The following is a 24,696-nucleotide window of genomic DNA, read 5'->3' as shown; positions in this document are numbered from 1 at the left end:
ACCACAAAGTTCTTGCTTACACAAAAACTTCCTAGTTAAGAACTTTCTCTGCATTAATTCAGCACTACCAGAAAAGAACAGGTTCTTCCTTATGCCCAAGGAGAGGATGTACTGTCTTGTCTGGGACACAATTGCCCAGACAATTTCCCATCTAGTGTGTCTGCCCAACATTCATTTATCACTACAAAACCAAAGTCAGGTGTTATAAAACACCAGCTGTGCTTAGGCCAGGAATGAATAATCAAATCACATCCTTTACACACCTATTTTCAAAATTGTGCAGATTTTAAAAGTATTGAGCTGCCACCTTAAAAAGAACACAAATTCCATAGAAAAATCTCACGTACAGCAAGGCACATTCCAGATCTGGAGAAAATTTAGTTTTGTTATTGACACTTGAAACACACTCAGTATATTAGACCTGTACTGGATGTCAGTCTCCCTTTGATTACAGCCCAGGACAGTGTTTGGCTAGCTGGAGATGTCCTTTGGATGTGCAGGATGCAAGTAGAGAATCAGATTTTCTCCCTTGTTTCTGGGCATGGCATCTTATGGAAACAGGAAATTACTCTAAACATTTCTTCATTTTAAAATACTTGGAAATTATGTAACTTCAGATTATGATTTTAGTGTTAAGCAGGCCGTGTTTTCTTATCAATCAAACATGAAAAATCTTATTAAAGAGTACAATTTTTTCATCTTTAGTGAATTTAATGACATTTACCTGTCTATTTGACGTTTACTTGAGGTATTTTTAGTAACTCTTTAGTAACTTTAATAATGGTTTATTTGAGGGTTTTTCCAGCAATGTTTTTGGAACATTACTGAAAAGAGATTATATAAAATACAAACTATAAAATATTATATTAGCATTATAAGCAATCAAGTTGAAAGAGCCCTGTTAAGATTGATAAAATACAGATTACAGTCTGATGATTGTAGAAGGACTTATTCATATCTCCTTGTAAAAAAGAAGATAAATGTAATTTGTTATTTCTGTGATCTGGGTGATTCTAAATTCTGTCTAATCTGATACCCTGTTTTTCACAATGCACATGTACATTGACATGAATTTTTAACAGAAAATTCATATTTAACAGGAATTTAATATTCCCCAACATAGCTACTTGACCAAGCTCCTCTCTCTCTGATGGCTGTGTCAGTTCCAGCCCCAGAGGGTTTGAAAATGGAAAAATATGTTCTGTGTTTGTGCTCTAAGAGAAGGGGAGAGCAGTAAGCTCTGACAAACTTTAATTCAATGAATTGTGACTTTGACAAAACACATTCCTGTAGTTTTGTGTTGTTTGGAGCAGAATTTTCCTTTAGTCAGATCTTAAGTGGTTGCCTGCACGTTTGTTTACTATCTCATTTGTTCTTGATAAAACTTTGTAGTTTGGGAAATCTCTTTCCAAGCATGAAACTTTGGAACAACTTATTCTCTGCTGGCCAGTTATTTTAAATTACTAAAAAAGAAGCCAGGGACTCTTGAAAGATAATTATCTCCTGCTGGGTATCTGCCAGGAGCACAAAAGCTACAAACCAGACCCTCAACATTACCTGAAGATTAATACAGAAACAAACTAAAAAAACCCCAAAATTGTAATATATTCCTTCCTTCCATTGTTTAAAATACATTCTAACAATATGGAGTTGAAATACTGGCATTTGTTTTAACCTCTTATTTTACAGTCTGTTACGCATAATCATGTCTTTCCTTTGGAAAGGATCTCAGGAGTGCAGGGATGTGTTGGCCGTAGAAAAAGCTAATGTGGATACCACCCATCTGCGGGACATGCTGGTTTCCCAGGGGATGTGGAAATCTCATTAAGCTGTGTAATGAAAGACAGTGTACACGGGTATTTGTGACTTCCCCAGCTGTGGGGCAATTCACACCGAGCCGCAGATGCACAGCCAGGCTGGGGGTATGGAAAACAGCTTAATGCCATCAACGCCCGGCGCGGTTTCATGCTTTAGGATACGTATTGTTTGAAGACCATGACACTGTTAAATGCAAGCAGAGCCATGAAACCAGCCCTAGCTCACAGCTTATCTCACATTTACCCAATTAAATGGTCATTAGGATTTCAAAAGCCACAGCAGATGAGCCAAGCCTCTCTCACGAGGCTACGGGCCATTTACAAGAAATGCGCGTTACGGCCATTTTGACAAATAAATCATAAACTAAGCAGAGAAAATGTGAGTCATGGCCTTTGCTGAGAAAACCACCACATTTGTAGAGCCCAGCTGAGACACCTAGCTGGTGGAAGAGGGTGGATTTAGAGGCAGCCCCCCCACCTCAAGCCACCACAACCGTGGAAATTTGACATTCCATGCGCAGATGAAGCATTTGACTCCCCATCACCCTGGGTTTTATGACAAAGTCATCCAAAACATAACCAATGCCAAAGGGCAGATCTGATGCTCAGCAGAAGGGAGCAGATGGAAAAGGTCCCTTTGGTCTGTGTGTTTATTTCTCCAGAACCAACACATGTCTGCTCTTGGATTATGGTATGGGGGCATACAGTGTTTGTTAAAAATGTCAATAATACAGGTGTAAAAGCTGTTATAAAATTGCATTCCAAAACTTTTTTTTTTCTTTTTTTTAACAAAGTGTTTACTGAAACTGTTGATATGAGTTAAGTGCAGGGTCCCATCCACAGCACACTCCCAGGGCTGACTGAAAAAAAGACAGGCAAAGTCGGCCAAAAGAAAAAGCAGAACAAAACCAATAAAAACAGTGTTTCCAACCTCTTAGCAAACTCCATCTCACGCAAACTGAAAACTACATAAATCTGTTTTGAAGCTGTGCCCTCAACAAACACCTTCCAGCCTGAGTTTTCTTGTAGAGATCTCTGCAGTTTTCTGGGTCAGCAGAGTTTACCTGCACAAATGAATGAAGATACAGATATAGAAGACATAGAAAGTATTGGTTGTAAAATATTGTCATAGCATTATGGATAATAACTTTGGTAGTAGCTATCACCAATAATATACCTTTCAAAGTATTCTTTTTCAAATTAATGCTTTAAAAATGTCTCCATTTGCCTAGTGAAATCAAAAAAAGAGATAAAAAAGATTTTTGTTTTTAAATTATCATTGGCATGCCTTAAAAAAACCCTATAAACGAGAAGGAGTAAAAGAGCACAAAGTAAAACTTGTTTCAAAGTCAATGAAACTTATCTGCAGCTTTCAGTTTTTGCACTTTCAGTAACTGCACTTTTGTACTTTCAGTGATTGTATTTTTAGTTTGTCCTGTCTTTTCCCAGATTCCCTCTCCAGGATGCAGGCATATTGAAATGGAGTAAGCTGAGAAAAATCCCTAACTCCAACCTAAGCCAAAGCAAAATAATAAATCTTCTTGAAAGGAAGCTCAACAAAAATAAAAATAATTTCATGGTCTATCCTGAGCCAACTAAAATGTAAAATTAAGAAACAACTAGAATTCAAAAATCATTGTGTTTCATCTTCAACAAAACAGATATTCAGGGTTTTACAAACTAGTATTAAATATGTGACCTTCTGTCATCTAAGTCATTATGATTTCAACATCTAGACTGAAAACCTAATTAAAAAGTAATTTTTAAAAAGCTGCAGACTTTCAAGTGTAATCTCACCTAAAGAAACCTTTGCTACACTTATACAAATACAATGCATGAAATGATGCCTTCGGGAATGATGAAGAGATTTATACATATATAAAATACATATACAAAGCCATAAATATTTGAGATTATATGTGTATTATATAAATTTTATTATGAACATAGTAAAGATGATGCTATATATTTAACATATTTTGATATATTTATGCTAAAAGTAAAGCTTGCCTTAGGAGCATTTTGCAAAAAACAAACCTTCATGGAGTAATTCATAATGCAATCTTTCATAACTGAATGTGTAAAATCCTGTGAAGTAGACTGATGCTATTATTCCTATCATCTTCCAAGTAAACTCTATTTGCTCAAACATTTATGGGGACCAGAATAATGTAAAGCCCATTAAAAAACCCTTTGATCATACTCTTTTTAAGCAGGGCCTACAATCATGCCTTACCTATATTTTCAACAATATCTGACATATTTTTAATTTTCTTGATGAACCTCATCAACCATTTGGATCTGTTCAGCTGTTTATACTGCACAAGCATGCTAATCACACAAGTGATAAATGCAGTCCCTTGGGAATTTTGCGTGTTCAATTGACTCTCAATAACTCTTAAAATTATAAACATTAGGTCATAGTCTCACAGCCTCTCCTTAAGGAGGCAATATATCCTGGAACACCATTTTCCTTGTGTGGTCTTGAGCTCTAAAACACCACTGGCAAAATGTCAGCAAAAACGCAAGCAATTTAGGTTTCTGTCCCACAGTCAGTATCATTATATTGTTCCTGAAAACAGATCACAGTCGGAGTTTTGTGGGCACTTCATCAAACCTCCTATCCCTTCCCCACCCAGTCAGTTTTGATGCCAGCTGATGGGAATGCTGATATTGGCAGGAGCTGACTTATTTTATTAGGCACAGATATGGTTTGGACTTGTTTCTCGAGAGTGTCCTAAGTGGGATGTGCCCCATGCCCACTGTGCACCCACATGGACATGCCACAGCTCCTTCCCTTGGGAAGCAGCCAGAAGGAAGCTGGGACAGTGGGGACAGGAGGGCTGAGGGTTATTTCCCTCACAAGTTACTGTGTTCACAGTGTTCTTCTTAGAGGATTTACAGCTCCTCTGCCTCCTTACTGAATATGAAACACCAGTTGTATCCTCAGGGCCCCTGGGGTGCTTCATTTATCTCATCAGTGCTATGTAACAGAAATTAAAAACACCAGCCTAGTTCGGGAGAAAAAGCCCAAACCACAAACCAACCCATCAAATGAAAAAATGCCACATGAGTGTCTGAAAATCTTCTACATGGAAGATGGTAAATAGCAATCTATATCAGAGGAAAAACCAATTTTTATATCAGTTAGCAGCAGTCATCTCTTTTCCCCCAAAATCCTGCGTGGCTTGAGGATATAAGGAAACATACACAGTTTCTACTCTGAAAAACAGTGTTTCCTGTGCTGATTTTACTCTGCAGTGTGAATCAAGATCATTTTCAAGACAAGTGGAACAGAGATCCTAAAACCTATTAAAATTGTGGCTCTTTGCTAGTTTTGCCTCTTCTTAAACATTACAGCAAGCTTAGAGCTGTCACAGCTGAAAATACTCTTTCACCTTTTCCTATAAACCAGGTAAAAATTATAGATATTGGGGGCTGTCAGAGCCTACGATGTCCTTTCCAGACCTGATTTTATCTTTGGATTTTCATTTCAATTGATAAATAGAAGAGTCTGAGAAAATGTTATTACTGATACCTCTCCAGAGAGTGGAGATAATTCATGTTCTTCCATTTTCTCCCATACTGTTTGTTCATTTTTGACTTTTCCAAGGAAGTTAATGTTTCTTGAGATCTCCACCCATTTTTGCTAAACTGTACCCTCTCTGGAAATCCCTGCCAAAATAACAGCATGACATACAGCTATTGGCTTTAGAACTGGAACTATATTTTCAGATCCTGACCTAGACACAGTAACTGCTCTTAGCTTGTAACAATTAATGGCAGAAAAAATATTTGGCTTATTTCTGGCTTCCTTTTCTAGGTGCCATGCACCAACCCCCCCTCCCCCCCAACAAAAAAAACCCCCAAAACTCTGTACTGGGAAACAACAAAAAATCAAACTGCAAAAATAAAAATTGGAGAATGAGATAGGGTACAATCATCGGAAGCACTACCAGCCACCTGATCCATCTGAAAAGGTGGCTTGGCTCCTCGGTGGCACTGGAGTGTCAGTGAAGCTTGCTGGTGTTCCCACAAGTTCCTCTGTCCAAACTCAGGGAGTTTAGGTGTGGGATTTGTTTTCTTTCAAAATTGCATTTGGGAACACATTGACCCACAGCACATAACTTCATCACATTAATATCCTAATTTTTTTGAAAAGTAAACATAAAAACCAAAATATGCCCACAAGCTGAAATCCATTGCTTTACTTTTCTAGAAATCTTTTCATTTAGCTCATTGTACCTCCTGGTCCAAGATTTGTCAGGTTGTTAAAATGACACAGAATACTAAATTTCACTTAACAATTTCATCAGGATAAAAACCAAACCCTTGGTATTGTTTATTTACTTGAATTTTTCCATTCTGTTCATTTTATATATGAAGTTACAGGATTGTCACCATATGGCATGTACCAAAACCAAGCACCTATGAGGCTGCATTACTCTTCCAGAATCTTCCAGCGCCCTGAGTCCTCCTGGCAACTAGTTACCAGCTCATGTGGTGGCTATTTCTAAAGAATTAGTTATGTCTGTTCCTAGGACTGAAAGTGCCAGTAACTTGCAAATATGGCAAGCTTGGCAATATTTGCCTTCTTTCTGTTGATGCTCATAATGCCTTTGGTGGTGGCCTGCTGCCATGACTCATGATTGCACTGTTCTTCATTCATTCCCCAAGGACCTAAAAACTAATAAAAAGACCAGAATCTACCCCAAAATCTCTGGCATTTTTGGTAATGACCCTTAAATACAGAAGGCTGTGAGAAAACAGCTCTAAATGTTGGGTTGAGAGTGGAGTGGATGGGTGGGACAGGCTTGCCTTGACTTCATCCTATAAATCCTCATTCAATAGTAAAATCCTACCCATGATAAAAATCATCTAGATGGACCAATTTCTACAAATTATGGAAAATAGAGCCATAGCCGCTTTCTTTCTGGCCACGGAGTAATTTAAACTTAGTGGAAATTATGTTTTCAAAGACTCTTCTGTCCTTCTTGGATGAGAGACACACTGAGAAGTTTGACAAAGCAGAGAGCTCATTGTAATAATGCTAATTATCCTGTTTCAGATCCCTGTTTACAGTTGTACAGAAAGGATGTATTTTGTCTTCATGCAGCCTTAAGCAAACCCAGGGTCTGACCCTGCAGCCTCTGGAACGCAGTCACGACTGTTGGGGAGATAACATCACCCATGTCGCTGCTGTATCAGCTTTCTGCTGGCATCGGTTCAGTTCTCCTTACAGCAACAATCTCCCTTTTCTTAGCCCTCAGTTAACTTCCAGCTTTCACTGGTGCAACTGCTGCTTTCTCAGTTATTCCAACTTTAAGGGTCACTGGAGAGCCAACCTCCAGATTAAGTCTTCTCTCTCTTCTTATCTAGTAATGAGAATCTCTGAAAATCACCGTAACGAGACAACCCACTTCTTCACTCTCCTAATGGAAGATAGCAAAGACAAACTATTCCAGCTTGTGTACCAGCAACTTCCAGGCTGGATTTGAGCAGGCAGCAGGCATACAAAATGGTTTCTTTTTACATGTGTCATGAGACATTTAATCCCAAAACTGCCACTTGGAACAACAACATAAAGACCAAAGTTCTGTTCTTTGAACAACATCATGGCTATTATCCAAAACTGTGTCCCTGGAGATACTGTCTAATTGATGTTAAAATCTGTTGATCAGGTACTGAGAAAAGCAGACTCAAACATTTCTCCCCACCCTCAAAAAGTAGTGCAATGCCATACTGCAAACTAATAAAAAATTTAATTTTTCAAAAATTTGTGCATAGTCATGACATTAATTCCATTTCAGGTTTTAAATCATTCTGTACAAAAGACTTGTCATGATTTAGATCCATGAAAGAGACTCTTGACATTTCAAACTCCCCATGTTATCCTGCTCGGATTCAAAAGGAAAAATCAACATTCAGGACTAGACAAAGAATGCTCTGCTCTAAATGTGCATTAGTAAGGTCCTTGGGAAAACCTTCAGTTTAAACACAACTCTGGTTTATAACAAGTATTTTCCATATTTCCTTGTTTTGTTTATTTCCAGGGATATTTGTTCCCTGCTAACAATGACAAGGGAGACGTTCATAAAGAGGCAGCGCCATCGCAGGATGTTGAGCCCAGCCATGGAAGTCATTTGGACAAGAGATAAGATTTCCCACATCCACCACGTTCAACAATAAGGTTAAAATGCCAAAAAGGAAGGAGCCCATGATTTTAAGGCACCAGAGGATGACGGTGTGAGCCTGAGGGTTTCCATCCTGCTGAAGCAATCAGTGGTAGAACCACAGGTACGGGTGCAAGTGTGAGGGGTTGAGCTGGTGTCCCAAGCAGCCTGCTTGTGCTGACACAAAACACCTCCAGGCTGGAGCAAGCAGGACCACAGGGGGCTGCTGGTTTCTGACATCTAAAGGTGGCACTGGCATTTCCCATGAAAGCTGGGAATACCCTGGCTCAGCGTGGCCACTAGATAGTTGGCTACATGGCACATATAAAGACACAGTTTTGATGGCTAGTGAAAGTGTCTGAGCTATGCAGTAGAAGGAAGGCAGCTCTAAGCTGGTTCTTGCATAAAGATATCTGCAAGCTGTCATCAGCATGTCCAGAATTTCCCATGAAAACCAGTTCCAAATCCAGAAGATTTGTTTTTCACATGAATATGGCACTATATCTAACAAGACCCATGTCTTCAAGCTTAGTACTCATTGTCACTCAAATAAATACATCATTTTTAAACTAGGAGTGCCTTCTACCTTTCCAAGAGGGTTATTGCTTCTTTCCATCTCTAGACCACTTCCCTCTTGCCATCAGGCTGTCCATGTTTCTGAAAGCCTTGTGCCAGGTATGCCTCCTCATCCTTGCAAGTTAATGAACCAATTATTCTTCCAGCTGAGGTCTTGTCAAGGGTTTGCACAGTAGTATTAAAAATTTCTCACAACTACTGAAAAGACTTCACCACGCAGACTGTGGCACCACACTTGACATTCTTATTTCCAGTTCCTGGTTGTCCAGTAACCAAACCTTTCCCCCTGTGCCTTGCCCAGCTGCTAAGCTTCTCATTTGCAGTGCCATCTCCTTAAAGAGAGAATTGCCCCAACACTCCCATTAGACCAGATAAATCTATTTTACTTACAACAGGCTGTCTGTTTAAAGGATACACAGAACAGCAAATGGTTTAGGTAATCCCTGTTGGGGATCAATTGCTGCCAAGTTTAGACCACTATTTATTTTCTCTCATTTCCAGACATTTAAGTACCAGAGGCGATGATCCACCACGCAAGAGTGTTAGAAAAGCACAAACATTCCAGCAACTGAATATATTCCTCTAAGAAAACACTGAAGAAATTCTGACTAGAATGACATCTCTGAAGCAGACGGAACATGCAGTTGTCTCCCCTGTGATGCATATACTTTGGCTGTTCTCAGATGACAGAACAAGGAGCACTTCAGAGCACCTCCTCACAGTTCTGGATGCCCCAGGGAAAGCACTATGATTTTCTCAGAATTCTAACAAGAAGACCAAAGTTTTCAAAGACATAATTCTCCCCTTATTTATTCAAATTAATGGGCTTTTTCCTTGTCACTGCCATGACAGACTAGTGTTTTCAGGGACGCTTGTCCTGCATCTCTACATTTCCAAATCTACGTGTCCCAGAAAAAATTACCCACAATTAATTTTCTGTTAAAAATCAAAATCACAAATGCAGTTTTACATTTATGATCAGATCCATGTCTTTAATTTCCTTTCAGACTCACGGCATGGTACCATGTCACACAGCATGGAACAGGGACAATGTAATCCTGCCATGTTCTGATGCTGGTGGGCCTTCCCTCCTGGGCATATCCAATTCCTGCTTTGGCAGACTTACACACTCTCCCCAGACTCCTGAAGTGTTTTCCATCTCTCTGCTTACTTGCTGCACTGTTTCAGCAAAATTATGGTATTTGCAAGCAAATAAAAAAGAAAATTTTGAGGCAGCTTTGCAGGGATCTACACAAAACTTCATGAGTTAAAATGGCACAGTTAGGAATGCAAAAAAATCAGACCTGTAACAAAGGCCACTGCTGAGCCTTCTGGATAATTAACAAGGGAAAAGAGAGAGTATGCTCTGCCTTGGCATCTGGAAGGAGCAGACTCAACCTTAAAATCAAGTCTCTTTTCTACTCTCTGCAGTTCAGAGATGTTGATAAATGCAGGAGAATTCAGTGAACCAAGAAAGTGATGGAAAGGTGAGGGAATACAGAGTATCCTCCTATTTTACTTGACGAAGGTATTGAACAGACTTGATCACATTCTAAAATTATATTTGTGACTTGTTGGTTTTGTTTTGTTTTTCACATCAGTAAGTTGAAAAGTTCTACCACATATCAGGATTAACTGCTCCCTCTCAATTCTTTTGTTCCATCTACCTTTTACTTGATCACAGGCAGATGATACACAGGCATTGAACTCCTACCAAATTTAATGTGTTGAAGCATCCAAATGGTTTGATCATCCATCTCTTAGGGCATCACAGGGCTGAGAATAAACTTACACTGATCTTGACATGACAGGGCTAAAAATGCAAAGTCTCATTTGTTTTAGTGAAGATACACTAGTTCATTGAGGATTTCCAACTTTTTAGAATAATTTCATACATGTTATTTATTTATTTAGAAGCAGCCAGAAGTGCAGATCAGCCAAACAAATTGTGCAAGAAACCTGGGTTTTGCTAGGTTTTTGTTGGGGCTTTTTCTCTTGCTGTTTTTTTCCTTTAATCCTGCATAACCAACAATCAAAAATAACTTTAAAAATCTATGGTGAGACAGAAGAGTTCTAAAAAACCAGAACTTAATTGCTCATACACTGCAATTGCTGAGTTAGATGATTCATTGTTAAATACAATCAAATTGCTTCATCCTGATGGGAACAGGGAGACCTCACAAAAGTTGAATTTCAGGGATGAAATCTTACTTTCACCATTATTTAAAGCAGCATAAATCTAGAGAAGTTCAATCAAATCCAATTGAACTATGTCCAGTTTGCACTAGTGATACAAAACTGGTTTTGACTCTAGCTAAATTTTTTGCACACAGGCATTAAACCCAAACACAAAGTATTCATGGTCACTTGGATGAGAGATTAATTTATGTACCATTTTTATGTGTACACGCTGTCGTATCTCAGGCTAAATTTCTTCCAAGTGAATTCATACTTTGCCATTGCAGACAGCTAAAAGATTGTCAGAATCTTTCTAACTTCAAGAGCTGAGATGGTAAGTTTATAAATAATTTCTTTTTGTTATGGTTTTCAGCCCTATACTGTAAAAGGAAAACCTCAGGGTGGCTAATCCTCCATCTAAACATTGACTTTACAAAGGGAATGGTGAAACATCCAAATGTAGCCTATGAATTACCTCAGAGTAGTTAACACAAAAATACATTGTGGAAAATTTACTCTTTAAGAAGGAAATTTATAAAATGAAGTTGTATGAAAATCAGTATGAAAAAATGCAAACCAAAGGCAGCAGGTGTCTGTGACTCTCAAAGTCTTCCAAAGATGTGCATTTAGTCTGAGTAAAGCAGGCAGATAATCTGCAGTGCTCTATGTATCTGCTACCAAATAATGAAAAACATCTTGCATCTGCTCATAAAACTTGTATTTCAGGAAGGGCTGCAAAAGAAATGTTCTGCCCAATAAACTAAGCTACATTTCATAAAGGTATCACGAAATGTCTCAGAGAGTCTTTCAAGTGGGGAATGTTTTCCTACAATACAGCAGTAAAAGACAGAAAAGCATCTCCAAAGACAAACAACTTCATTTTGTCTCCGGGAATAAGGAAAAACTTGGAATGATTTAAAATCTGCTGTTTAGTCCATTTAAAAATAAAACTTATTTCTAATAGAAGCTAGCATCTACTTCTCTATTTACCAAGACTCTGCTTCTCCAAATAAACCTTCCTCATCAACAAACTTTTTCATACATACAAATGGGCTTAGGTACTACATTTTTCCTTCCAAATAAATCAGGATTAAGGTAGCTTTTCGTTCAGATATTGATATCCTGCTGCAAAACACCAAATTGACACTCAACTTCCAAACCCATATTTTGGGAGTCTCTTCTTATCTCTGCATTGTCATCAGATAGTTTGGGATGATGTAAGGATACATGGTTCAAGTCTTCCCCACAGCAGCCTGATAGGGAAATTGGGATGTGGTTAGGATCAATTCTAAAACTTATGTTCTCAAGCATTTCCCACAAATATCAACCACATGCCTACAGAGCAAGACATCACACAGCCATTTCCAGTTCTCTGCTGCTTTGCAGCTCTTTTCCACATGCATCCCATTGAAGCAGGCAGGATATTAAATCTTTTGAAACACTTAATCTTCTTACAACTGAGACTGGATTTCAGTAATAAACACTTGCTGTAATTTTTCATCCTTTGGGCCATTATATTTCCAGGAAGCAAGGTCAAGATGGCATTTAATAAAAGGGTTGCTAGATTTGTTTGGTTCTTTCTTCCAAAAGAGGAGCCTTACAGAGGCAAGCAATAAATGGAACAATATGGAATACAGCCAGGATCTTCAGACCTAATACACAATTAAGAGGAATCTGAACACAGGAAACTTTTCCCTCTAATTCCATCCTGAATATATATTTGTCCTGTATTAAATCTTTGTCAAGTCCTTGAGGAAAATTTCTTGGAGGAGTTTTCTTTTCATTGGAACTACTTGTAAGTGTAATGACTGTAAGGTCAATGAAAATGTTTGAGGTCTACTTTTACTGGTATTTAAAAATATCCAGAGGTCTATACTGCAAACAAGGATGTATAAATAAATATATGTGTATTTTTGCCATTGTTGTTCCTGACTACTTGTTTTCTACTGCTATTTTCACTCTGTCACAGTTATTTTCACTGGAGATGTTCCAGTGATGTACCATTAGCTTACTCCCACTGTGGAAATACTCTGGATGCTTTTGAAACATAAGAAAACATCTGAAAAATCTAATTTGTCTCTTGGTGGGTATGAAAAAATATACTTTTTAAAATGTGCATTTTTTATTCTTATCTTGAACAGTAGTATTTTGTTGAACTGAAATGACAGCAAATCACTAAAGTAAAAGTCTAACAAGTTACTTGAACATTTGATTTACAACAATCCTCTTTGCTGTAACAAGAGTGCTACATCTTCAGCATAAGCTTTCAGGTTCTCTTTGTGCCTCTCTCTCTGTGAGGCATAAATTAGGCTTTCCCCTCCATTTTATAGCTGGAGAATTAGGTAATACTGACATCCTATAGAGAACTTTAGTGGGTAACTGAAAGCAGAATTTGGCATGATACAGCTCCTTGAGGAGCAGAGGAATGAAGCCCAGGACCTAGAACTCGACTCTTGGCAAGGCCCTCCTAAGGTTAAACCCTGCTGCCTCCCTGGATCACAGTGCTCCCACTGATGTAAATCTGGAAGGGCACTGTCCAGGACCCTTCCAGGCACGGTCAATAAAACCGCAAATTCAAGTCTGGGTCAGTGCGAGGACAACAAACAGCAAAAACAAGACTCTGGCCAAGAATCTCTGCTTGGAAAACCAGGCAGAGAATTCGCTTTGTTGGTAAGATGCATTCAATCTGCTTTAACATCTTTCTGCATTCTTTTTTTTTTTTTTTCATGGAATGCTAAGAATAATTATGAAGAATTCCCCAACTGACGCACTTTGGTGTAGGTCCAGGGAAGTCAGCAGAGCTGTGGAAATGCAAACCTCTGCAAATCTTTTCATACAACCTCTTTAGTGCCCATGCAGAGACCAAGAGAGACATCGTTTAACAGAGGTGAGCTTCTAAGAAAAATCGAAAAGGGGCCAGTCCTGCAGACACAATCATAAAATGTTCTTAAGCTCCTGTGCCACATAGAGAAATTTCTGCAGGAAAAGGGCCTAATTTAAGATCAAACACAAGGAGAAGGTTTGATTGCACTTTGAATTTACTTCAAACCAAGAGGAGATTCAGGAATACAGGTCTGTCTTTACAAAATCTTGTGCAAAAAGCTCTTTGCTGAGGTTATATGACAGCAAAAGTTCCATTTCTCTTTAAGTTCTAAAACTAAGAGGAAATATTATGTTAGCCTGCTGTGAAGCAAGCTTTCCCTTTCTCCTCATTGACCATAAACACTGAAAAGAACTGGTGCCTGAACTCCTAAAGTGGACTCCGAACAGAAATATCTGAAAATTGGGAAGTGTCAGATTGTCCCAATTCCCTCTGTCATCCCTAATTTACTGTGCATTGATGGAAGTTAGAAATGTAGGGAACTGAAGTGTGACACTGAGCAGGGCAACACTCTTTGAAGTAGCATGTCCAGTATCTTCTGGTTTGCTACTAGACAAGCTAGAAGGTGAGCAGGATAAGGTAGAATTAAAATGAATCCCACATTCTCTATTTCTAATTACATTCCCCATTCCATTTTATGTTTCTTAATTTTAAAATGAGAAGAGCTTGAAATGAATACTTTTGCATGAAAACTCTAAAAAAAACCCAAACCCCATTAAATTAAAAACAAACTAACCCCCACAAACGAAACAAACTCACAAACTAAACAAAGAAACAAAAAAACTCCAAAAAAACAGAGAAGCAAAAAGTCCCAAACGAAACCAAACAACAAAACAAAACAAAACAAAACAAAACAAAACAAAACAGAACAAAACAACAAAAAAAAAAAAAAACCAAAAAAAAAACCAACCCAAAACCACAAAGCCCCCACAATGATCTATTTGCAATAGGCTCCTTATCTGTCCAGGAGAGTAGGCATACACTTTCCTCAGGAAAACAAAACAAATAAAAAAACCCTAATAAGATTTTAAAATTCAAATATGCATCAAAATAACCTTCATACAACTGCCTAAGCAAACATACTATTTGCATACAAGCAGCCCATTAAGTAATACATCAAGAAATCAGTGTCTGAGGCACCACAGCAGTCACAGTCTGAGGCACCACTTGCCCTTAGACTGTCCAGGCCACTGTGCAGACCAGCAGCTGGGTTCATCATGCTACAGAATTCCAAAGATCAGCCCAGGCTGCCAGCATTGTCTGTCTCCCACTGCTCCTTATTCCTGCCTCAGGAAGCTGCAGTTAAAAGCACATATTCCCAGTAGGATTAAGCACTTACCAAACAGTAGCTCTAGTCCTGGTCCCTCAAGCCTCTTTCTCAACCTCCAGCTCTCAATCACTAAGAACTACCAATAAACTACCAAACCCTGTTTTCTCCTGTTTTTTCCCTCTTTGCACATATAACGTTTTAAAGATTAAATAATTTTCCCTTTGGCTATTTTTGTTTCAACTCTCCAAGGCAATAATCTCTAAATGAAGGGGTTTTGTCAGAATTCCAGAGAGCAGTGTTTAGGAAATGACACCACAATTTTGGTGCAGCTATGATAATAAACTCTTTAGTGAAAATTGAGTATGATAATAACATCTTATTAAGTAGGCAAGATGTCCGGTTTACAACATACATTTAAAGTGTTGAATCTGATCACAGAAATATTAACATTCCGCAAAGACACTGGAACTCTGGGCAGGAAGTTATTTACAAAGAAAAAATGCATCCAATAAAGTAATTTTCTCTCTCTTATACAGAGTTCTGAGCACACTTTTTTCTTGGATGTACTTTCACAAATTTCTATATTTTCAGCATTCATCCATTTCTCATGAGATATGATAATACTTTATGTATTTCTTCATCCATTTTGAAGACTGTGCCCTACAACTTCTTGGACATGCACACTTTGTTACAGAGAATTAGGTGGTTCAACCTTCCTCCTTTACAGTTGATAATGAGATAATGAAGCCAACATGAACACTCCTGCTTTATGCTGGAAGCTATGCACCAATAATTTTTCCCTAGAAAGATAAATAATATGTTTTCTACCCCAGATGAATATTGTTTTATATTTCTCAAAACTCACACTCTACAACAACTTGCCATTGACTTATGCTTATTCATTTTTCCAAAAACCATCCACTTAAAAACTTGGATTATAGCTTAGATTTTGCCTCTCTTTCTCACTTAAAACACTATGTCTACACCACTTTATCTCCCAGTCCATTTGAAAAGGAAGGAGAAGAATTCTGTTTAATGTGTGTTTACTACTAAGTGGCTGCTAAAATTAATACAGTTAGTACAAACACTGTGTATTTCACCTCATTTCAATTACAGCACAGATTGTCAATTAAAATGAATGTGGTTAGAGCTTGAAACTAACAAAGAAACTCAGAAGAAATTATTTACAATAGCTGGATGTATGCTAAATGCTTGATGGTCTTGTACTTCATTTTTTGAACCAGGATCAGCAATGAAATCAACACAACACAATGGAAAACACTCTTTAAGGGAGAAGGATTTTCCAAACACTAAGCTCTGAGATTACTGTCTAAAAGAGAAATTGTTTTTCTCCTCAACTGTTAAACAGAGCTACTCTCACGGAGATGCAAACAAATTTTTTTTTTACTAGGCCAAGAAGAAATCAAGTCAGGACTGCATGGATTCTGCTTTCCATTGTTTCTGCTTACAATTGGAACCACATAGAAGAACTGGCAAAGTTGAGCAGCAGGGTGACATTTGCTACTGTTAGTTTATAAAAGAAGCTCCTATTAGTTTGAAAACTGAAACCAAGCAAGCAGAAAATGGACAACACATTAAAAAAAAAAATCTGAGCAGACTTTGGGGAAAGCAATTTTTTACTGCAAATCAAAGTCAGCTTTGCTTATTTGGGCTGGTGGGCACAATCAAAAAGAGGAACCCTGGAGTGATCCATATGTATGAGATGTAAGCAACACAAGGTCTCCAGAGAGGAGAGACCCATCTCCCTGTCACTGGCTCATGACAAAGCCCTGTGCCATCCCCAACAGCTCCAGGTGGAGTGACATGGGTACTGAGCACTCAGCAGTGACTCACACTTTGAGGCAAAAGTCATCTCAGGACTCAGGGCACTGGGGTGGAGGCAAAACCAAAATATTAAACTCAAGACTGTGAGAATTCACCACAATCCCAAAAGTCACCACAACCCCAAAATCACACCTGCCCAAATGACCAGCACTGCACAAGAGTGAGCATAATCTGAAATGAGATCTATCCCAGGTACAGGGTAACTGCTTACTGTACATCAACATCAGGCACCTCCCTTATACCTGCTTCGTGTGACCTTGTTCCCCACATACAGTAATTTCCCTTCCACACATGCAATGACAGAAAAACAGAACTGCACAGCAAAACAGTTCAAAAACCCTGTTGCTCACACGTTCTTTGTACTGGGCAATGGTTTTCACAGCAGAATATGGGCAATCCTGTTTTACCTGGGATCTTTAGCCTGATCTACTTTTCCACAGGTACCTTAAAAGCCTGATCTACTTTTCCACAGGTACCTTAAATATTTCATGCTTAACTTCTTCCAAAAAACCTCTTTGCTATGACAAGGAACACAGGCAATCTGAACAGAGGAAGGACTGAAAGGGAAATTTAAATATCTGCCTGTAAGTTGTCCCTCCTGCCCCTGCACAGACACACAATTTACAGAGAGGGACAGAGAGGGAGAGAGATTTTCCAGACTGAGGAAGGAAGGAAGGGGAGAGGCTGTCAAGGGAAGATGCATCAGGGCCTGTAGCTTAGCTCCAAATCTAGCTGGGAGAACAGGAATCCTCCCAGGAGTGCGTGCGTGTGGGTTTTTGTCTGATTTTGGCTGATGTTTTGTTTTTATGGGTTCAACTTAAATAGAAGCCTGGGAGCATTTAAATTATACTTCTTTGGGGAGTGATTGCCTCCCTTCTGTCACACACATATCTGTCACACAAACCACCACAAAGACAGAATTTTTGTCTTTTTATGGCTGAATCAGTTCTTTTTTCTGCTTGCTCCATGCCCCTGGGTGTTTTGTCCTTTCTCTTCACTGCTGCTCCATATCTTTATCCTTCCATTCCTGCCTTTTCTGTCTTGCCTGTTTTGTCTGCAATCAGTACAGCACAACTCAGCTCAATGGGTGTCTACCACAATGGGAGCAGTAATACAAGTATTAATAACATCCTGCTGTTAGTAGGAGAGACTACAATCACTTTTTTAAGGACAAAACAGCCCGACCTTAGGAAACATATACAATACTTAAGATAATTACAAACGTCATGCTCCCTTTGGCGGCCTATTTTTATTACCTATTTCGTATCAGGCATGGGAGGCCCTGGGGCTACTATTTTGTTTGTCTGGAGTCTCTGAGCTAGACGACATGGCCAGCAAAGTCAGTTCATATTTAACCCTATATTCTGTAGATGAAAACCATAATGCAAAGCACCTGGGTTTCATTATCAATCAAACCACCAAGTAGGGCACTTATCATAAAGCTCTTGGCTTGCGAGTTCTAAAATTCTCCAAACTGCTTTGATGTGAACATCAAAAACTCCTGGCCTATGTGAACGACCACTTGCCTGACCTCATCCTTTAATTAGCACATTGTTCCTGAGAGCACCACTCACAGTAATTACGCAACGTTCTTTAAGACCATTAATTAAATTGTTTCATTTTGTAGTGAATTGGCTGTACAGAGGAGACACTGCATAGGAAACCCACAGGAGCACCAGGTTTTGCTGCAGGAGTCTCTGCTGCAGCCAATATCATCCACATCTGCTGAGATCTCAGGTGTCCCTAACATCACCAAAAACCAGAAATAATTTGGTTTCTTATTCTTAGCACCTGAGACAGAAAAGTTACACAGAAAGCCACAGCCACCCAAGTGTAGTGTGGAAGCCTAAAGGCAGCTGTATGGCATTGGTGTTACCCTTAATCAGCAGATATTCACAATGTGTCTCAGTAGCTATGAGCAATCTGTTCCTCTGGCAATCACAGTGAAGAAAAATGAATGAAACTCAGGGCTGAATGCAGTCAGAACCATACAGCTTGAAGGTGCTACTTCCAAAGCAATAGTGAAAAAAAATCTAGGAAAGCAAGAAGAATCTCTTGGCACCATTGTAGCCTACACTATTTTGCAAGAAAAGAAAAAAAGTACTGTATTGAAGAAAATTTTGTTCATAGATATGTATAAAGTTCTACCTGTGATGACAATTCCCTGGAAGATTTTTTTTTCATGTGAATATATATGTATATTCTGTATGTTTAGTTTTCTGAAACCAATACAAAGTTTGAAATCATATTCTCTCTACATTTTCAGCAAAATTCTACTATGGAGTTTATTTCCCTTCAAGATAACTGGAGACTAGGCAGTAGTTTGCTCTAATCAGGTTAGTTGCTTGTTTAACTGTTATTTCAGTTGGGGCTCTTTCAATGATATGGAATAGTCAGCAAAACTTCAGAGAGGAAACGCAATAAAAACTATAAAAAGGAAATTTATGAAAAGTAAAGTCAGAAGATAAGATGACCAAAGATTATCCCTGCTTGCTCCAGCTGAAAGCTCCAAAACTATATACAGCATTTTTTCTCATGTTGGAAAGCTCTGCTACATGCTTGCTGAGTATCTGGGAACCAGGAATTGCATATGGTCCCCAAGGGCATATTAGTGAAAGTACTGCTCTTTGTGGAACAGCTACAATCCAACTTCTTTGCAATTACTTTTATCTTTTAAGAATGTGCAAAATTATACAGTCTATAAAAAATAGTAGGCTTCACCAGCAGTATCAGCATTGAAGAGGGTAAAAAGAAATGCTTGTGATCTCTGTTTAGCATCAGAACAAAGTAGGGTATAAATATATATGCATTCTCTTTCACAATACATTTGAGTTGTCTTTTTTTTAGGAAGTGTAGAACAATTTTTAACAGCATAATTTAAAACCTGAAGTGCTGGAAGGACTTATGCAATATACTTGTAGCTGTTAACTATCAGATGAAGAAGCTGACAACCTACACTGAAATGTGTTAGCCCTATTTAAAAGACCTTGCTTGCAAAATACTAAAAAAAAGTTACAGATTAAGTTCTTAGCCAAGATTTAAGTTCCTCAACATGGAGCTTGCTTGCAGATATATATAAAGAGTTGGCTCATCTTTACAAAGATTTCACCATCATTAGCTAGAATTGTGCCCAGCACCCTAATTCTAAACTGTTTACTCCTTGCTGGTCTGCAGAAGGAAGGACCAGGACGTCTCCATCACTATATACACAAAATTAGGGTATAACCTGTCCTTGCATGCTTCATTTTCAACAAAAAATGTAGGAGACTACTTACAATGATGCCAGAGAAAGATGGATAATTTCTCTTACCATGTCAATAGTGTACTTGTTTTAAAAATACTCAGTTTTGTCAACCAATTTAGACTAACAGTTTCATCTGAATAAAAGAAAAAGAAACCCCAAATCTTCCCTTCGCCCATGAAGGCAATGGGTAAAGTGTTCGTCCCAGATGTGCAGATCCAGGTTCAAATTTTCACCTCCCTGATTTACGGCTGTTGGTTTCCTTAATTTAACATTTTATAAAAATTTTCTGAGGAGAAGCAAGATTATTTCTTTCATGTCAACTTACAACAATATTTAAGTGTCTAGTAGGCAAAGAGAATGGCATAGTCAGGCAATAAAAATATTCTTGTTTTCCCACATTTCATGCTGGAATCTTCCTACAGCTTCTAACAGCTTCCCACTAGAAGATGTTTCTAAGTACACATATTGAATAATTCTGAATAATTCACTACACTCTCTGAATTCTAACTGAGTAAAATATTTAGCTCTCCTAATGTACAACAGTTACTGTGGCAATCACGCTTGTTGGTTTTTAAGAAGGGAGAAACTGCAATTAATAAATTGTACCAGATTAGATGTTGATCCTCCTGAATTTGGAAGTGACATAACCACTACCACTCCCTTGTGGGAACACAGGTCCACACTCATGATGAAGCAAGGAAATACCTGCCCCAGATGCTGCTTTTCTGTCTGGACCAGAGCAAAACATGCAGAAGAACTGTTTAAAACGGAAATGAAGGAAGGAATGTAATGAAAGTACTACTGCAAGGATGCACAAACTGAATTGTCACAGGCACTGGAGAAAAATGCAATTTGTGTATTTTTTTATGCCAACAAAGTCTGTATGAGAGTGAAATAGGTTAACATCACATCCAAACTGGAGAAGAGTAACAAGGCAGTGAGGCTTCATATTCTCATGCTGCCCAAATTTCCTAAAATTTGATTAATTTGGTATACAGTAGGATTTCAAAGTCTTATTGGACCATACTGCTATCAATAAATCTGCAGAAATTCCTCTCCATACCTACCTGATGGGGACATCAGTACTGGGTACTTTGTGCAGTTACATACAAAAGTTTAAATGAGATTTCCACACAAAAGATTTTGTATAAGCTCCCTCTTCTTTTTGCATCTGTTCTTTTGTACTCTTATGAAAACAAATACAGAGGACATATAAAAAAAATCACAAATCAAACTAAACCAAGGGCCAGACTGCACACATTCAAAAGAAAAAAAATGTCTGATTGTGTACGTGGTTGCTATGACCACAGGGAAAAATGCCAGTATATTCTCAGTGCTTGGCCCCACTTCTGGCTTTGTCCTCCACTTGGATCATCTTTAATCATAAGTAAATCTGGTTAAAAAAAATAAAATCAAGAAATGTGTTTTGTGATGAAAAGATGCTATTTTTATTAAAGTGCTCTAAAAACATGCTGATTTTCATAATAAATTCCAGCAGGAGGAATAAAAGGATGGTATTACTTTCTATCAAGCATTTTGGTCAGGAATTTTGATATCTAGCTTCATATGTATTCCTTATTTTATTTAACTAATTTCACAACAAATTATCAGTAGTGGTGCACGTTGCCTTATACCTGATATGTTATGATAAATTTTGTGTCAGTTTGTATAATTTCTACACAAATGGTACTTTGACCTAGAAAATAAGTTAGGTGTGTCTGCTAATAGTAAATAGAAGCTGACATTAACTATCCTGTTATCTACCTCTAACAATGTACATAAATTACATAACTATTGTCATTATGAAATACTGTAATAAAGATGTGTAGGAAGATAAAAAATGAAGTGTTGTAAGAATAAACTATAGAACAGCAAAATCAAGTTTATCTGAAACCTGGAGTGAAAGCTCCTAAAACCCACAGCTGAGTTTCTACCAAGCTGAAGTTCTTTAAGAGCTGGTTGTCATTCCAGAGATGAAAACTGAATCCTTAAGCTCCTGAATGTCCTATGAAACAAAATCTGCCTTGAGGCACCACAGGATTAGTCAACACTTGCAAGTTTCCTGTTGTCTTGTTAACAGCCTCAACCTCAAAGTATTAATGAATCTTACATTAAAATGTGTTCTGCCAAGGGTTATCCCACGTGCCTGCTGAGGGCACACCTTGCTACCAGGAGCAGTGGGGTGCCCCTGGGGTTCACCACCTGGGGCGGGTGATGCTGCAGGTCCTTGCCAGGGCACGCCACAGCTCCGAGGGGCAGGACTGCCAGCTCAGGTCTGTGCTCGGTGCAGAGCTGCTCCCTCTCAGAGTTGCTCTCCTGCTCTTGTGCATCTCTCATGAAGGACACCTTGCAGGGTGAGGAATGGAGCTCTCACCCAAGCCTAAAGGTTAAACCTTAAAAAGACATGATTACACAGAAATGGATTTTTTTTCTTTTTTAAAGCAAGGGAGACTTGGAAGTCACAGATACAGAAAGTGCTTGAACTAAAACAACCAAGAAGTCAATGCAGCAATTTCCAAATTCTCATCCACACAGACTGTGCTGATTTGGGACAGTGAAAATCGCTTGGGATTGTGCAGAGGGAGAGCTGGGGAGGGAGGCCTGTCACAACCAGAGCCCAAAGGTCAGAAATACCTCAGGAAGGATGAAAGAAGTGGGAATTGGCAGCTGGACAGAGTCCTGCTTTCTTTGCACAGTGGTCCATAGCTGCCAGTGGAGCCTGTGTAGTCCTCCTCTGTCACACACAAAGCAGAATCACTTTCCTCAGACGGATTTTGGGACACGTACAAAGGAGGAGGATGGTCATGTGTGTACTGTGTTATGCAGCTCCCACTCTGCCTTCTTCAATCAGTAACTCCCCCCTCAGAACTGTCTTGTCCACCCCAGTGCTCTGCCCCCAAACCAGAGAAATGCTGCAGCTTCAACCAAGAACCTGCAAAACCTTCACTGTCCTTCTCCAAAATGTGTTGCCTCTGGATGCTACAGAGCTGCTTGTAAGAGGGCTCTGCCTCACCTTCACAGAGAGAGGAGAGAGAGAAGATAAGGGATGCAGGGAAGGGTGGTCTCCATTCCCCGCACAGCCCTTCCCAGGGACTGGGGAGAAGCTAATGCTCCTAAGAACTGGGCAGTGGCAGGACACTGTCCCAGGAGTCCATGTCTGCCAGAGGGCATGAACAAGCCCGAGAGCATGGGAGAGGGACAGCACTGCTGCAATGTTTGTCTACAGCTCCTTGGAACTAATGCCAAACAGAAGAGATAGACACTCTCTGAAGAGATGGACACTCTCTGTAACACTTTCTACATGTGTTACTGTATTTTTGGTGTACAGAAGTGGCTCCTTGTCACACACAAGCATACACACACAGGCAGAGCACAGTTGCCTCCACAAAGCAGCCTCTCATAAGAAGCAGCTTTCATACATGAAACATCTCATCTGTGGGGATGAGGCTAACCTGAGGGCATCAGTGAAGGGATAGGTATGTGCTCATACTTTGTGTACAGCTCTTCAAAAAAGCACATCCACTGTCAGTTACTGACAGTTCTGGACAGCTATCATCATTAAATAGATTATGTTTCTCAAACACATAGCTGAAAAATGAAAACTCGTGGTTAGATTCATCTTACTTAATTTCAGAGGCCTCTGCTGCATTTCTACCCCATTGCTGAAGAAGTTACCCATTCTGAGAGTGATTAATCTACCTAACTTCAGATACGTTTTGTGAAGCACAAATCCAGACGATCTCGCTGATTATCCTGTAACTGATGCAGCTGTAGCTCCCATGTGGTCCCGGACACTCAGGACAGAGGAAGCCTCTCTCACCGTATCAAAAACTGTCTGTGGCTTCGGTACAGCAACGAGAACCATACGCGCCCTCTCTCTCCAGCGATGTCTCAGAGGTGACGTTTGCAGCGAGTTACCAAAACCCTTCCCTGGGACAGCCGCAGGACTTGCCAGGGGAGATGCGGAACGCGGGAGGGATGTGACCAAGTTACCTGCTCGCGGTCCACGGGGTCGTGGGAACGCCGGGTGGGCTAGCACAGAGCAGGGGGGAGACAAACAGCTGGCACAGCTGCCGTCCCTGCCTCTGACACTCATACGCGTGTGTCCCCCCCGCCTTCCCCGCGGGCAGGGAGTCCCCAGCCGGGACACGCGTGAGCCCCGCGCCCCCTCTGCCCGGGTCCTCCGCGGCTGCGGCGCTCACCTGAAGCAGGTGGTGAGCTCTCCCGTGGGCTTCAGGCAGGGGTACCGGGTGGTGGCGATTTTGTTCTCGGAGCAAACCTCCCTGCAAGGCGGGGAGTCGGAGTATTAAAAAAACCCCGCAGGGTAGGAAAAAGGAAAAAGAAGGTGGTAGATGGGGAGGACACGCACAGAAGCAGCCTCGCTATCGCAACACCCACCTGTCGCCGTCCTGCGGCTCCTCCCGGTAGGTCCAGGCGTGTCCCAGCGCCAGGAGCAGCAGCAGCCGGAGCGGGGCCAGGCTGCCGGCCGGCCGCCCCATCGGGCCGTCGCTCCCCTCCGCGCCGCGCCGGCTCTGCCCGCCCCGGCCGGCGGCGGGGCTGCGCCGACCCGCGCTCCTCCCGCCCCGCCGCGGGGCCGCCCCCCGCCGCCGACAGATGTGCCCGCGGGGAGGGGCCGCGCGCGCCCAGATGTGCCGGCAGATGCTGCCCCGCGGCGGGGCGGCGGCCAGATGTGTCAGGGTCGCGGCAGATGT

At 40.1% G+C, this 24,696-nt stretch overlaps 1 protein-coding gene across 1 annotated transcript in view; it reads right to left on the bottom strand.

Annotated features, from left to right (window-relative positions):
• The window catches only part of CCBE1 (collagen and calcium binding EGF domains 1), a 95,858-nt gene extending 71,368 nt beyond the window's left edge, over window positions 1-24,490 (bottom strand). The window contains exons 1-2 of the mRNA XM_059492649.1: window positions 24,383-24,490; window positions 24,187-24,267 (exon numbers count right to left, since the gene is read on the bottom strand). Coding sequence (XP_059348632.1) covers window positions 24,187-24,267; window positions 24,383-24,483 — 182 coding nt within the window. The 5' untranslated portion in view covers window positions 24,484-24,490. The remainder of the gene's footprint in view (window positions 1-24,186; window positions 24,268-24,382) is intronic.
• Between the last annotated feature and the right edge of the window lie 206 nt (window positions 24,491-24,696).

This window comes from Ammospiza nelsoni, chromosome Z (genome assembly GCF_027579445.1).
Source record: "Ammospiza nelsoni isolate bAmmNel1 chromosome Z, bAmmNel1.pri, whole genome shotgun sequence".
In the NCBI taxonomy this organism is placed as follows: Eukaryota; Metazoa; Chordata; class Aves; order Passeriformes; family Passerellidae; genus Ammospiza; species Ammospiza nelsoni.
Note: the sequence above shows the minus strand (reverse complement) of the source record. Positions and strands in the feature narration are given on the sequence as shown.